Source organism: Pelmatolapia mariae, linkage group LG17, assembly GCF_036321145.2.
Source record: "Pelmatolapia mariae isolate MD_Pm_ZW linkage group LG17, Pm_UMD_F_2, whole genome shotgun sequence".
Classification (NCBI taxonomy): domain Eukaryota; kingdom Metazoa; phylum Chordata; class Actinopteri; order Cichliformes; family Cichlidae; genus Pelmatolapia; species Pelmatolapia mariae.
Genome location: NC_086242.1, coordinates 12,420,105 through 12,436,224, shown reverse-complemented (window position 1 = coordinate 12,436,224; position 16,120 = coordinate 12,420,105). Strand labels below are relative to the sequence as shown.

Here is a 16,120-nt window from a genome sequence, read left to right as displayed (position 1 = left end):
AATGAAAATTAATGTTTGATGGCTCTTGATGATTATGTAATGTAGATGATATCTGAGCTCCTGATGAACAGCGTGATAAGAACACAGACACGAGAACATGAAAATGCACGTAAAAAAACAGTCACTTTTTACAGTTCAGGACAAAGTCGGTTTAACTCGCTGCAATGAAATGTGCCTTTATTCTCCACAAATGTTAAGGCTTTTCACCATCCACTGATTAATATAAAGCATTAGAAAATATACAAATTTTAAAGGAGTCATGCAAATACAAACTTGCATTTTGTGACATTGTTTTTACATCGACTTTGATGGGTAATTGTGCATCCTTGCTAGAATAGTAAAGCAGCCTGCACCTGAAAACTGTTTAGTGTATTCTCAGAAAATAACAGTTTGAAAAAAACAATCCGGTTTTGGTGATGAAGACAACTGAGGATGTCAATGAGTGATGACATGGCATTGATGATGATGGTTTATGATAAAAGGAAATATTTTTGACAGCCCATAAGCGCTAATAGGGATCAATACATCGAACGAACAAAAACATAAACGAACAAATTTAAAAAATTAAAATAAAATTAAAAAGTCAGACACCAGCTTTTTCCACCAATACCACCTGACCTTCTCTTCAGACAAAAAAAAACGAAACACCACAAAAATGTCAGACCACAGGACGTACAATACACACAAGCCAAGCTACTGCACCTCCTGCCCTCCCCCTCCCTCTCCCAAACACAACACACCAACACTCAGCCCGCCCCCTCCCAACCCCAACACAACCCTACCTGCTTATTTTTGAGGTCAAGCGAGAGCTCATAGTCAGAGGCGGCGGAGTGCGAGCCGGCCCCGTTGCGCTGCACCCTCAAGGGCGAGGCTGTGTGGTGCAGACTGGCCCTCCTCCCCGCGCCACCTCCTTTTGCTCCTCCCCCTTCCTCGTCCTCTTCCTCCTGTGCTGCTTCACCCTCGCGTGGCTTGGCCTGCGCCTCCTCTACCTCTTGCTTTGTCTTTGCCTCCACAACTTCTTCTGACTCTTGATTCTCTTTCTCTGCAACCGTCTGCTCCTCTCGGCAAGGTGAAGGGGCTTTAGGGGCTTCCTGTGGAGCCACCTCGCTCGGAGCCTTGACTTGCGGCTGAGGCTCGGGCTCTGGTGCAGGCTGGGCTTTCGGCTCAGGTTCTGGCTGAGGTTTGACTTCGGGTTGGGGTTGGGGTTGAGGTTGAGGTTGAATCTGCGGTTGGGGCTCAGTCTGTGGTTGGGGCTGTGCTGGCTGAGTCTGTGGCTGAGTCTCTTGCTGCTGTTGTTGGGGCTGCGGTTGCAGTTCGGGTTGTGGCTGTGGCTGTGACTGGGCCTCACTCTGCAGCTCTCCTTCTCCTCCCTTCCCTTCCTGAACCATAGACGAGTCTGGAGAAAGGTCATCGCTGCAGAAAGGAGGAGAAAATGCAGAGTGAGGTGTCTGCTGCATCCGTGGTGAGCTCTGACCTCTTCTCCAGGCTGCCTGGGTTAGTGGTAAGATGTTGACCCTTTCTCTCTTTTTTTCTTTTTTGTGCCTCATCACTCAACAGTTCATCTGTCTGCCTGCTCTGTTATGAATGCCTTTCTTGTCTGTCTAGACACTGACAGACAATGAAAACCAGGAAAACATAGAGCACAGAGCAGCTTATAAAACCACAGTGTACAAAAGTAAAAAAAAAAAGAAAGAAAAAGATCAAGGCATTACTTCTTACAGCAAAATCTTTAGAAGAGAAAATGTGAAAAAAAACAAGATAGTTAACAGCCAATAGTGACACACGCTCCCACACACACAGACGTAGGGGGGACAGTCATGCAGCCAAAACAAATGTCTCACTGCCTCTTACACTAAATGTGTGCCTGCTTGTGTGAATACTTGTATGTTGGAGTGTTCTGGAGGTGTCGTTTTACACTTTAAAACAAAAAGAGGTGTAATAGGCATGTAATATACAGGAACAAATAATATATTTATATAATTTTTGTCCACATAGCAAATACCAGCTGTTTCTCTAATCATCTAATGTATTTGAAGACATTTTGATCTAACTGACATCACCTTGAGAGCAGTTTTCAATGCTCCCCTGTCAGCTGATAGAAGAACATGACTAAGCAGTCATGTTAGTGGCTCAGTAAGGCTGCACTTAATCTGCCAGTATCTTTTATCAGGAGTGCTTGTCAGACGGTCAAGAAGCTTCTGAAACACCTTTCCGTCACACCCTGATAACCGGGGCATTGGGATGTTCAAATGGAAATGCACACACACTGGCATCTGTGTTGAAGATAAAAGTAAGCATGGTTTAAACTGCTCTCACTGCCAGTTTTTCTTTCTTTCAGTTGGACTATTTCTGCCACTTTTAGACGTACAAAAAAGTGCCTTCAAGAAAGAAAAAAAAGTGATATTGACCACAAACCCAGCTGTGTAGAGTGTAGCTGTTATATTTGCAAAAATGTGCCTTTAAATACATGGGACTGACTAATCTTTGATTACATATTGATGAAGTTTGAAAGACACATTGACGTTTCTGTTTATTATAAGAACAACACGTATCAGCAGATTTTCCTGAAAGACTTACTATCAGTGTTTGGAAGGTTACTTTTAAAATGTATTCCATTACAGAATACCGAATACATGCCCCAAAATGTATTCTGTAACGTATTCCGTTACGTTACTCAATGAGGGTAACGTATTCTGAATACTTTGGATTACTTAATATATTATCATGCTGTTTACAACTACGTGAATGTACTATTGCTGTGATTTATTACTATTACTGAAGGTCCGCGGCTCCGAATCGTAGTAAAGGGACATCTGGCTAATATGTCGGGTTCCGTGTCGGGCTCGTAGCTGAAAAATAGCTTTACTTTGTTGTCTGGGTCAACTTTGCTAGCGAGAGACAGAGAGAGGCGTTGAAAGGCTGCTACGGAACTTATTTTTTCCGGAGGAAAACACGAACACAGTGTACAGTCGAGTCTTAATAGCTTACTTACAAATGGGCTCGTCAGGCACTCTTCTTGGCTGCAGTGATTATTATTATATTTACATGCTTCCAGCTCCCGTTTTTGCTCCGTGACAGCTCGGACTTTTCCTTTCTCTCCCTCCCTCGCTCACAGACACATTACGTGTATGGTAGTCCATTCTCGCTGCAGCACGGACTACACTGCCCATGAGGCTACATTCTTTAGGGCCATGCCTGTAGCATTCTGCCTTTTAGCTTAGCACAACAACAACAACAAAAAAGCGCTCTCTCACCCAGGAAACACGCAGAGAGAGAGCGCGTCACCCTGTAACCATGGCAACCGTAACGCCGCCTCCTGGAACAACAGAGCGTAGCTGTCAAACAAACCCAAACAATCCTGACCCGCGACAATATGAAACAGGAAAGTACCGCCGTGTAATCCATTTATTTCAACAAAGTAACTGTATTCTGAATACCACCTTTTTAAACGGTAACTGTAACGGAATACAGTTACTCATATTTTGTATTCTAAATACGTAACGGCGGTACATGTATTCCGTTACTCCCCAACACTGCTTACTATGAATTTGTGCCAGTTTTGCACACCAGCTAAAAGTAACTGTGATAACAACTGGGCATGTTGTTTCCAAGATTAAGATAAGACTTTCCCCCCTGTTATTGGATTTGGTGACAAGAATTGAATCACTGAGCATTAAATCACCACTTTTCATGCACAACTTCAGAAGAAAGTCAACACGATTTTTCTTCAGAGGAAGACAAAAGGCTCTGCAACAACAAACTTTTAGTTTGTGTCTTAAGTTGTCTATCTAAAAAAGCCTTCATTAATAAAAGCATACTTATATACTGCATTTCTGTTAATGTAGAGAGTTAATAATTAAAAAAAAAAAAGATTTGATGGCAACAAAAACCTGTCTGCCGCCTTCTTCTGCACAAGAGGCCTGGGTCTTTATATATATATATATATATATATATATATATATATATATATATATATATATATATATATAAATATATACATATATATATAAATATATATATATATATATATATATATATATATATATATATATATATACATATATATATATGGCAGCACATAGGCTTGAGAAATAAGTATTCTGGGAATGGGTATAGCTAGGTCTGCTACTTCTAAAATAGAGCTTATATGAGCAATGAATAATGAAGAGGGAAAGTGTGCTGCTTCGACATTCAGCTGCAGGTGAGCTTTTTCTCATGCAGAAAATAGACCTGCCTGGAAAAAACAGAAGACTTCTTTTAGGGGAAGAGAGCCTGCCATGATCCCTGCTTACAATGTTTCCTTTCATTGTTATGAATCTAAATGTAGTCGTTCCGATTTGCATTTTGCTAGAGCCCCCGTTATGGTGAGAGATATTAAGACAACCAACAGGCGGCATGCAGCTGGATTAAAGTCAGATTCCGATAAAAGGAACAAAAAAAAGAAGGAACAGGTGATCAAAGGGAATTATTTTTGAAGAGACACAAATAACCATGAAAAACGAATGCAGTCACTGACAACATATTGTATATGGATGTGTATGCATTTATAAAGCGAATATAAGCTCAAGAGTTAGTTCAGTCTCATTTGGGGTTTTCACATTCCTTCAGATGGACTGACATTCCCTCTGCATATCAACTTTTTCTATCCTTTTTATCTTGTCATCCTCTCTTTCCAACCATGCCTCTCGCACACACGCATCCAAACAGATGCACATATGGTATGTACACACATATATATATATATATATGTGTATATATATATATATATATATATATATATATATATATATATATGCAGTTTTCCTGCTGCTCTGTCTTTCCCAGGTAAGGGGATTGAGCTGTTCTATGTATCAAAGTGACTGACAAGGCAAAGACAAGGTCTGGATGCTTCCTCTCGTTTCCCAGTTTTTCCATATGTCAGTTCTGAAGATGGATGAGCGCAGTGGCCTCCATGCTTTTCATCCAGAATATAATTATAGTGTCCACTGACATCTCCAGCTCTCACTGCCGTGATTGCGAACAGGCCGGTACAGTGGTGTGACGCGAGTTTGGGACCGTCTGCTTATGCTGCATGCTGGGCTACAACCGCTAATATCAGGCTCATAGAAAGGGAATCTCCACTTGTCTAAAATAAAAAGACAATCCATGCACCTTAAACAATCTGAATGAAATTCAGTACAGTTTTATAACATTTAGAAGGTAAAAGAAGGCAAAATACTATACAATTTACAGGCGTTAAATTGAATCGGGATGCATGAGAGAGTAGTTTTTCTTTGACTTACAGTATTACAAAGTCTGGAAACATCTCTATGAATATATGCATGTCTTTATATTTAAGGACAGGCCCTTTGTTTCTGTACTGCATGAAGTAATAGTACAGAAGTCAGCAAAATGTACTTACTGCATCAAAGGAAAATAAGATATTCTACAGAGAGCTTGGTGACTGATATATTATCATACTCTACACTCTCTTATAGAATATAAAGTACCATATTGTTCCTTCAGAGGTACAATGGCTTGTCACTAGGGCTGTATCCCCCTAAGGTACTCCTTTTCTACCCTTGACAGGCTGTTTGTATCTCACAGAAACCGATCATAAAGCTCCAGTGTCAATTTTGCACCTTAATGCTACAGCACAAAAATGAACCTGGATACAGGAGTGTGCATTCTATTTTTACAGATTCTTTTGTATATATCATTATTTATTCAATACTCATTCAGATTCTTGGAAACGAACTCACAGCTGTATAGCACTTTCCTTGTCTTATACAGCACTCAAAGCTTTATCACATGTGCAACTACAGCCAACTTAAACTATTTAGCATAACATGGATGTCTTTGGACAGAGCACATGGATAAACCCCACTTGGCACAGGGAAAACACTAAGTTTCTAACTTTTATCTAACTTATCTAAGTTAAATGAATAAGAAAACTGGAAAGCCATAAAATCTCCAAGTACAAAATGTTTTGTAATTTCTGCCTGGGAAAAGTACAGGAGTTACCTTGAACTCTGGTCACTAGGGTACATTTGTATAGAAACTGGACAGAAACTGACTTTTGCTGTACCCTTATTTCTAAGAGTGCTTATCAGGTTACTTAATTGTTAATATTGTGTGTCAAAAGTACTAGTAGTATTTTAGCCCGGTGACACCCTAAAAGAATTAAAAGATAAATCTGAGAAGTAGGGATGGGTAATGGCACCGGTTCTGACATAAATGGTAGTGACCAGATGGAAAAGCAGCGCACATTTCGGTGCTTTATTTCTGTGCTTTTTTTTTCCTGAGATGTCATACACTTTGGATTCTAGCCAATCATTTTACCTTTCCAAGGATAGTAGGTGGGCCCAGGTACGTACGTTCTTTTAGAGCAGAGCTACAGATTAAAAATGCCCAAGGCGAAGCGGTCAAAAGTCTTGCTGTACTTCACAGCAAAGGATGCAAACTCAGCAGCCTGCAACAAGTGCTTTAAGGTGATACTGTGCAAAGGAGGTAACACCTCGAATCTGATGAAGTTAAACTTTGATCACAAGCTAAAAAGGTCAAAAACCACAGGTATCATATAGTTTTTGAGATTCATTAGAAATCTTAGCCAGATGACTCCACAGGCTCATCACAGTGTGGCAATATCCACATTATGGAAGAGTGTCTCTATCCCAGTTACAACTTCGGTATGAGAAACAGGGCAATCCTTCTGTTCATGATAAGAGGCCAAATGAAAGAAAATGTCTGAAATGCAAGAATACCAATCAGGTAGGTGCGGGTTGTCTCTGTTCCAAATGGACTATATAAGTGTCAGAGTCAGTGAGGACCATTTCAGTTTACGATAGCTCACATACAGCCCATATTCTGAAACAATGATTCTCTAGATATCAATTATTGTTTCCATTTAAATGTTAATTACCTGGGCACTCTGCAAGATTTATTCATATTTTCCAATAAAAATTGACCTTCAAGTACTCAAGGTATAGTTTAAATTGGACCTTTTCATTTCATCTCAGTATTCATTTATCTTTTTCTAATCTTCCATTTCCATCACTGGAAAGTTATTAGATTAGTTAATTAGTCTGATTTCTTGCTTTAATTAGACTAATTTAATTACTGCATTTTGGGGCAATTTCCCACCTATAGTTTATTTACTCTGGTCCGAATAGTTGATGGGTTTTCAAACTTGTGGCTTTTCCCCATGATTTGTTGTGTTTTCACACAGTGAAAAATCCAAGTGTATCCCAAGCAAATAAAAATGCGTCACTACACATCAAGTGAGACTATTCAGTTCTTTTATTGCAGAAGCGTCTGGGGCGGGAGCAATAAAAGTAAATACTGGAAGAAGGTGTTGTATCTGCAATATAGGAGAACATGGAGAATTTAGGTTCATTTCACAGCTAGTTGCTAGACCATACAGACCTTTGCGCATCTATAGTACCTTGCTGCATTACATTAAAGCATATGTGGCTATGGGAAGTTTTGGGAACTGCACCGAGACCAGCTCCTCAAAAGGGTCTCGGTGCACTTGCTCAAATGCGATTATTGTGTTAAATGGACTAAACACAGCAGGTGTGAAAACACCCTTAATAAAAGATACAAAAGCAGGTCCATCACCATGCTTTCACCTTCTCGTGTTAATGTTGTGAATTCAATTACGGTGATGCTGCCCAACAAAAAGGTAAAGTAATAAGATAGGAAAAATGACATCAGTAAGTCCCATCAGCGTGTGCCCCTAAAGCATAAAAGTTCTTTTGGCCTCATGGCCATCTTAGTTTCCCTCTAAAAAGCCTCCTGAGTGGCTCAGAAGCAGCTGTGCTCCATTTCTGAGTCCTAGCAAAGGAACATCAAGGAGATGCATTCTGGAGATGCTGCTCCACTGATATCCATTATTTCTGCTGTTAGGTAAAAGGGAGCAAAAGGGCAGCGGCAAAGAAATCTGTGTTCTTCCGACACGAAGCAACACTGACTGCAGACAGCATGGAAGTATATCAGGTTTTAAAGTCCAGGGTATCGGTAATTCATTCACATTGGCTGCCACATCTAAGATGTAAGCAAAAAAGAGCACATGCATTTGGAAGATGTAAAATTATTTAAGTTAAATGGAAGAGAATAATCTGGGGGTACTTTTTCTATATAGCATGGTATTTTTAGTTTCAGGCTGAGATGAAAAAAGATTAAAGGAACTGTCACTTTTTGGAAATACCCATTTGCTAAGCAGTTTTAAAGTTTTTACACATAAAAATTTGTAGGGATAAAACAAATGAGATATGTGGCGGTTCTGTGAGCGCTAGAAGTTTTCTTATGTCTGTGCTCAACTTCTCTAACCAGCTTTTGTGCTGTTTCAGATCAGCTGAAGTGTGAAACTAAAGTAAAATACTGAAAATTTTAAAGTGTAGCTGCTATAGTCTGCAAACTATTACACTGCTGTATATAGAATCTACGCTTTGCTATTCAATGCATCCAGTTTTTTTGTTTCATTTTACAAATTTGTATTTGTAATACAATTGTATTTGCAGTTCATTACATAAAATGAATAAATACATTACTGTGTAAAAGTTTCAAGGCACTGTTTATTTCTTTATATTTTACTTTCAAGGGGCCAGACTTTTTTGTAATTGTAAAGTAATCTCAAGCAACAGTTTTCCAGGGCTTGTGAAGCTCTTTTAAAGTTTTTCTTTGGATGACTCTAGGAATAGGACTAGGAATGACTCTAGTAAATACCAGACTACTAAATACTGTAACACACTGTAAGCAATGTACAGTATGTTAATGTTAATAGTTTTCCCAAAACATCCTGATTTACAGTATTCAACTGCATTTGTGAAGAAAGCTTTACAGTAAATTGTTACAGTTGACTCTTGGCAAGAAAGCAAATATGAAGAAATGTAAACCTATTACAAGTTTAGGAACAATGAAAGTAAACTCGAATGAAGAAATAAGCTATACCAGTCAGTTCTGTTGAGATTATCCATTACAGGGACTGTTTCATTTGGATTAAAGTTTCCACTGTAATGGTGGGTGGTTAGAAGGCGTGGGGGCCTTAATAGATTGATGTTAATGCTTGGGTTACTTTATTTTTCAAGATTTATTCAACTAGAAAAGTGCACCATAAGCACATTTTCACTGTAAAAACTGGGGTTCAGGAGGGTCAAAAAAAGTTAATGTTATTTGGACAGCCGATGACATCAGTGACAACATTCTTTAAATAAGCGATGCACTGATTATGTTTCCGCTGTGAACTCAGTTGCCTCATGCTAGTTTTACTTGATCATTAACCTTGACCGCAGAGCTTTTGCTGCATCATCCCCACAGAGGTGTGCAGCAGGAGAGATGAGTTATTGGACTGTGTGACCATTGGGGTTCAAAGGGTCTATCCTCTGGTGGACTGCAGCCAAGGAGTTGCTGAAGAGGGCATTATGTGAGCAAAACCACATCAGCAGAAGTCACAGCAAATAACATTCCTGAAGAAGAAGCTAAGCTATGGTTGCTTGAATTTAGAAGAGCGGCTTGCACTGAACATGTGTATCGTCAGTTAGCAAGCATTTTATTTTTGGCTTAATATTCTTTGTACTTAAATCATTCCTTAAATTAAACAGAAATGAATTCCCTTGTCACCTCTGCTGAATTCCTCTTCACTCAGTGCCTACCCTAAGTTTCTCATACTGCTCCCAGAGAATTAATCAGTTCATCAGGCAGAACACAAGGGCAGGCTGAAGAGCAGAAGCCTCTGCATAAATAAGCATATTTCTCCCTTCGAATGCATGGTGAGGATGATGTATGGAGCAAATTTGCTCAAGTGTATTTGAAATTCATCACAGTCGCTGCAAACAGGGAATGCATGACTTAGTGTCATATGTACAAAAGAGACTTGAAGCTGAACAGGAGGGCACTGAGGAAAAGCTGAGGAAAAACTGATTTTCTTACGTTTTCCAGGTTATTGTGCTGCACAGTTATGCCAAAGAAATATGCTGCATTGCAGCCAACTGACCTCAGTCTCACACTGATGGAAAGAAAAAGTTTCTGAAGTGTTTCTGAAACTGTTTAGAGGCACTAAGCCCAGATAAAGAAACAACAGCTATTAAAATGCACAATGTCAGCTTTCAGCCAATTAGCAGCAAAGGCCCAGGTCCTCTCTAATCACCAGGTCAAGATTAATCATTTTTCTTCACCCTTAGTAAAAAAGAAAACAAAAACAAAAAACCCAGCATGACACATTTCCGCCTTTTTCATCATTAATCTATGACCTAACCCCTTGCCAACCATGAACATTCACAATGCTTCAACAGGGGACGTTCCACTGATTTTTACTCAGAGTGTGCCACTTTTAAAATGCCATATGCTGATGTGACTGCTCAGGGCTATAAGTGGGAGACCTTGAGTGTGAGTACAGGGAATGATCTGTCTGCTGGCATTATGGCGCAGTTATGAGATGTATATTGCATTGGGAATGAGAAAAATGGGGCAGATTTTGAGGGTGCATAGCTCACTTTATGACTGTAATGGACCCATGTCAAATGCTTTATATATAAATGTTAAAGACAAGTTTCACTAACTTTACTATGAAAGTCAGTTTACTGGGAATGTAAGCTAAACCCATAGAGGCTTATCATTTAAGGACATTTGAAGATTTTGAGTTAAATGCTGACTCTAAAGTAAGTGATTTCCATTAGTTTTAAGAAATTTCTAAATATATCAATGTACATTTGGAATTTATGCTGGCTTAGTGAGACTTTAACTGCTAAAAGCTAAATGGCAATATAAAGTCGCTACAATGCTAACAATGATGTTAACATGCAGGTTTAACAGATACTTAAGTTTTGCAAACACATGATCACTAACCCTTTAAGATGCTTAACTATCAGCGATTTTCCATGTGTGACAAGTGAATAAAGCCCCATTTATTCACAGACCTAGAGACTGGTCTGTGACAATCTGGCAACTGGCTGTTGCTAGCAAAAAATTGTGTATTCTCCAACCAGTGGACAAAAATCTCCCTGTTATTTCATTGTATTATTAATGACCCAACTGCTAGCATATTGCTGTAGTCATAGCTTGAATGTATGGTCTTCAAACACTCAAGCTAATATTTTTTGCGTTCAAACTAAAAGTTACACCGTTTGAAATACGTTGGCTGGAGAACTTTACTTTGACAGCAAACCTCCTTTTCTAGACGAGTACTTAAGTGAGTATTTGAAGACAATGATGGATGGAAGGATGACTCTTAAGTAATTTATGCATTGAATAACACGAGAAACCTCAATAATTTTTACCATGTTTGTCATCTTAGTGTGTTAACACTGACAAATTTAAACCGGAATGATCAAAGCTGTTAAATTTCACGGTCGTATAAAATTTAATGGTGTGTATTTGAGCCCAAAGTCCCGTATGCTTAGCAGATGTTTCAAGTTCCTATCAGGAATACTTGGATGCAGTAGAAAGTCATATCTGATTCCTTCCATGACAGATAGCACTCCATTTTAAAGATAACTCCATGAACTGTATCAGTTAGTTAGTTAGTTAGTTAGTGTGTACATTTTTATTGTTTACACGGTAAAATTGATGATGCAAGTGTATTGGGCTATGAAACTTTAATGTGGTTGTTGATGAGTGAGGTTTACAGAAGTCAAGAAATCATTCTTTGGGTGCAGTGCAGAGGAATCTCAGATGATCTGGAAGTGTCTGAAAGTGTGGACTAAAATGGGCCATAGACAGGCAGCATTGCCATCCCTACAGTCAGGCTGGTAGATTACTAAAAACAAAACCACTGATTTTTAATATTTGGTTTTTGCAGTATTTACACCAAACCATTTTTTTAGTATAAATGCTGTTTTGTTTTGTCGTTTAATGCCTGACTACTTTCCTGTTATTCATACTGTGTGCAATATACAAGTATAGAGAGTTACAAAGACTTAAAACATAAATACTGCATTTTCTCTCTGGAGTTAAAGACATCCATCTGGCCTCTCTTCAGAGCCATATATCTTGTCTTTCAGTCTTTGTTTTCAATGATCAAGGTCAACTGGAGACATTTATCAGCTGCCCACACACACACGTCTGCAGTGCCATCAGTACGAGCCACCTTCTTGTTTCAAAGGAGAAAAAAAATCCGGAGAGGGACAGAGAAATAATTTTTTATGCTTTCTGCATATTGTGTAATTTACAGAAAGCTGGCAGCACTTTCTTGTCCATTCTTGTGAGAGAGGCTTCAGTGTAGGATGGATTACAAATATAGACATGACATGGTTAAATCATGAGATAGCCACAGATGAATCACATGGTTAAAGAGTATCTGTGTATTGTTTTTTCTTTCTTTTATTTTCTTAACAGAAAAGCTCATTTTGAATTCATTTTCTACAAGAAGATGTTATTAATATTGTTATAAGATGCAGTAAAATCTTCTCTTCACCAAAAAAGGCTGTTTTTAAATGGCTGATGAAACCTACCCTATGCAATTCACCTTCAGTGGACATGCAGTGATGCATGGTGTGGGGCATCACCCTTCTTTGTGCTGTGATCAATCTTGAATTGATTGATTATGTAGATGCCAGTCAATACTGTGCTCACTTGGGTGGAAGGACAGAGCTCATAAATACAACTGTTTAGCATGAAAGAGGCAAAGAGAGGAAAACATTTGATCCCTACATTCTGAGCAAGCAGAATAAGCAGACGACTAAGATCAATGCCAACCAGTTTGTGTCTCCGAAAGCAAAGAATGGCCCTTTGGCTCTTGTTAAAATCCCACACAGGCTCTTGGGTCTTTTGCTAAGGGCCAACGATTTGTATCACAGGTTTTGCAGGTTGAGGTGAGAATGAAAAAGAGTTGCAACACAAACAGCGCGTTGCCTCCTGCTATAAAGAGAAAAAAGTCAGAGTTTTCTTTATCGTGTTGAATTTCAAGAGTAAACAAGAGGATATTCACCCCAGAAGGTTGAAGGAACAAACTAGTAGCACATACAGTATGCAAGTACATACAGAGACCAGTAACCACAGGCATTCCCATGCAATGTCAATGAAACAGCTTCCCAGCAACAATAGAGTACAGGGTATAAAAACAGGATGGGCTCGTGAAATATGCAAGCCAGTATTTCAAATTGAATCTCTTCAAAAGCTGTTGCCCCAGGTTGTGGGTAAAAGCGAGAAAGACAGCAAGCAATGCGGAGACAGAAAGAGAGAGAGAGTGAGCGGCAGTGGAAATTGCATCGTAGATATACGGTAGACACACTGCAGTAATATATAGTTATATACACAGCTCAGGAATCATGGGCAGGACTTCAAGGATGGAAAATGACATACACCATCATTCAGTGGCATAAAATGTCCCCTATAAAACTGGTGTCAACCCTTCAATCTAGAAAAAAAAAAATGTTCCTACATTAACAATTTGCCTTGTGAATATGGAGAATTTGCTCAACGCATTAGTTTCAGTGTATGATGGACTTATACTAATTACTGCAAACCATACTATATTCATGAAAACGTTTCAAGCGTCCTGCAGCTTTCAACTTCAACAGGAGAACTGGAGGAAAATTCTAGAAATCATCAAATAATAATGAATGTTTGTACAAAATGTAATTGTATTCCACTTAGGCGTTGTACATATTTCAATCAGTGACACAGAGAAAGTGATTGACATTCCTAGAGTGATGGTTGTAAACATCCATTCTTTAAATCTTGCTACTGTGGTGCAATTACAATCACAATTTTGATTGCAATTACATCAATCAAATCAAAGTAAGCCAGTCGCTGTTACTTTGATGTGATGATTTCTTGCATATTTGCTGCTTTATGCAGAGATATGCAGTTTTCCCTACAAGTGTTAGAAAATGTTTAGACACAGATATATTGTCTGGAAAAAGAAGGGCAGATTGGCAGCACAAGTTGGTTTAAAAAGGCTAAAGTCTATGTGAAGCCATGACTCACTGCTGTCAAGCCTGTTTGGAAGCCTAAAATCAAAAGACTTATGATTAAGTCTCTTGGACGTCCAGGTTATGTTACCCTGAAGATTTTGAGTCATGCATCGCAAACGTCATTCAGTACTTGTTACTAACACACTGACCTCAGCCAAGTGCTTGAAACTACCTTCGCACACAAATGTAACACCACATTTCTTGTAAATGGATTTACTAGCTTCCCGTGAGCATGTGCATCATGTCCACCCTGCAGTCCATGTCACAAAAATCCTGAAAATCTGATAAACACTTACAGTGTGTCCACTGTAAAGAGTTCTTTAGAATCGTTTTCTTTCCTTGTGTTTGTTTCCCTGCTTGTTATTCACATCCTGTTACACACAAGAATCACGATGTTATTTTTATACCTCATGGCAAAAGCAGCTTTTTATGGATGCCTGACAGAAAGGCAGAGAGAAAAGGGGGTGCGTTCAAGAACTACAATGCCCGGAGAAAGATTCAGCGGCTGCTTCGCCTCGTTGCAAGAGGAACAAACAATTGAGCCCATCCCCCCCACCCAGACGATTTCACAAACTAATTGCCTATTATGTGGCCTGTCAGGGGGAAATAAGAGTGTTTTTCCTGTTTTTGGCTCTTTTCCTTTTTCACATATTAGAAAACATCCTAAGGCAGATTCCCCATGCAGGAATTTGTATTTGAACTTGGCTCTCTTTAGCGACACAGAACACTTGAAACTGAACACTTCAAGGATCACACGATAGCATATTTACGATATTTACAGTAACAAGAGAAACTTGGAAAATGCTTGTTTGGTGTTAATATGGAAAAAAAAAGTCCGAGAACTGTTGAAAATATATATTAATCTAAACTTCATAGACATGCAAGCTCTTGTGCTTAAGAGAATGGGACTAAATCACATGTCTCACACTGCCTGTTGTCCAAGTGAATCTGAAATGTTTCACCTTTCAAATTATTAGACAAAGGTGCTTATGAACTAATATGATAACTGTAATAGTTTGTAATATGCTGGCCTCTTTTTACTACCTTGCAACTCTACTGACAATAAAGAAATATGATTATTCAGCAAGCACGGTACTTGTTTCATTGTAATTCATCACATGGTTATGATCAAAGTGCTGGGTGTCAACCTGAGTTTGACAAACTCAGTTACATGTTGTCTGTATGCTGATGTGAAACTGGAACAAAAGAGCAGAAAAAGCCACTGATGTGAAATGTCAAGGTAAGTTAACTGTAAATTTTAGCTGTGAGTCAGTGCTGTACTGTAGTTTGAAGACAGATGTACATTTTCTGCAATTATTCACAGCTGTGTGAGCATATTTGTGGAAAATGCATCAGAGTGAAAAGGGATGGAATGAAGGAACATGAAATGATGTATAGATCATGATTCAATCATCCCCCCCCAACCCCGTCTAAATGAATACCACAAAAACACCACGTAAAAAGTCCGTCCTCTTTTCGCATGGTGCACAGTCATTGGTGAGTAACAATATTTGTCACCACTGAGATCATATTCCCTTTACAGCAAGCAAATATTCAACTTTTGAAAAAAGAATGAACCCTGAACTGTTATGAACCACACGTTTTTTTTACTGAGTATTTTATTACTCATGTACTTATTAAATCAAAGAAGGCGAGCCACCCACATCACTCACCATGATCCTGAATCTCCTGGGAGCTACTTTATGTCATGTGGGCGAGTGAACAGAGAGATATTATACTGGCAAATACAATGAAATTTAAGACTACCCTGATTAAGGTATTCATGTACGTTTTGATTTTCTGGTTGAGCTCGAAGTGTTATTTGTTGAATTAAAGGTTAGGCTTTCAAGGGTCCAAATCAGAATTTCTTTAGCAAACAGCTTTTTGTGCTAATAATCTATAGTCAATCAATCAATAGTCAAGAGGAGAAAAGTCAGATGCATTTGGTTCTTCACTAAAAGAAAGTCTAGGTTACCTGAAACTGCTCAGAACAGACTTGAGTCTAAATGGTTTTATACAAAATATTGACGTGAGTGACTTACTGATTACATGTGTAGTCCAGCTACTGGAAACAGAAGCTCAGCAGACAGACACCCACAATTACCAATAGGCCCAACTATATCACTCCAGCAATACTTCTAGTATTTACTAGTACAGCTTAAATCTACAGTCGTGTTAAAAAGAAACTGCACCCTCTTTCAGTTCTAATGTATTATGTATTAAACTAT

At 38.8% G+C, this 16,120-nt stretch overlaps 1 protein-coding gene across 3 annotated transcripts in view; it reads right to left on the bottom strand.

Moving 5' to 3' along the window:
• iqsec3a (IQ motif and Sec7 domain ArfGEF 3a) overlaps positions 1 to 16,120 on the bottom strand; it is a 121,448-nt gene that overhangs the window by 57,711 nt on the left and 47,617 nt on the right. For 2 of the 3 annotated variants that reach the window (XM_063500387.1, XM_063500386.1), the window contains exon 3: positions 783 to 1,413. The exons of the other annotated variant lie outside the window; for it this stretch is intronic. In XM_063500387.1, coding sequence (XP_063356457.1) covers positions 783 to 1,413 — 631 coding nt within the window. The remainder of the gene's footprint in view (positions 1 to 782; positions 1,414 to 16,120) is intronic. 3 annotated transcript variants of the gene reach the window in all.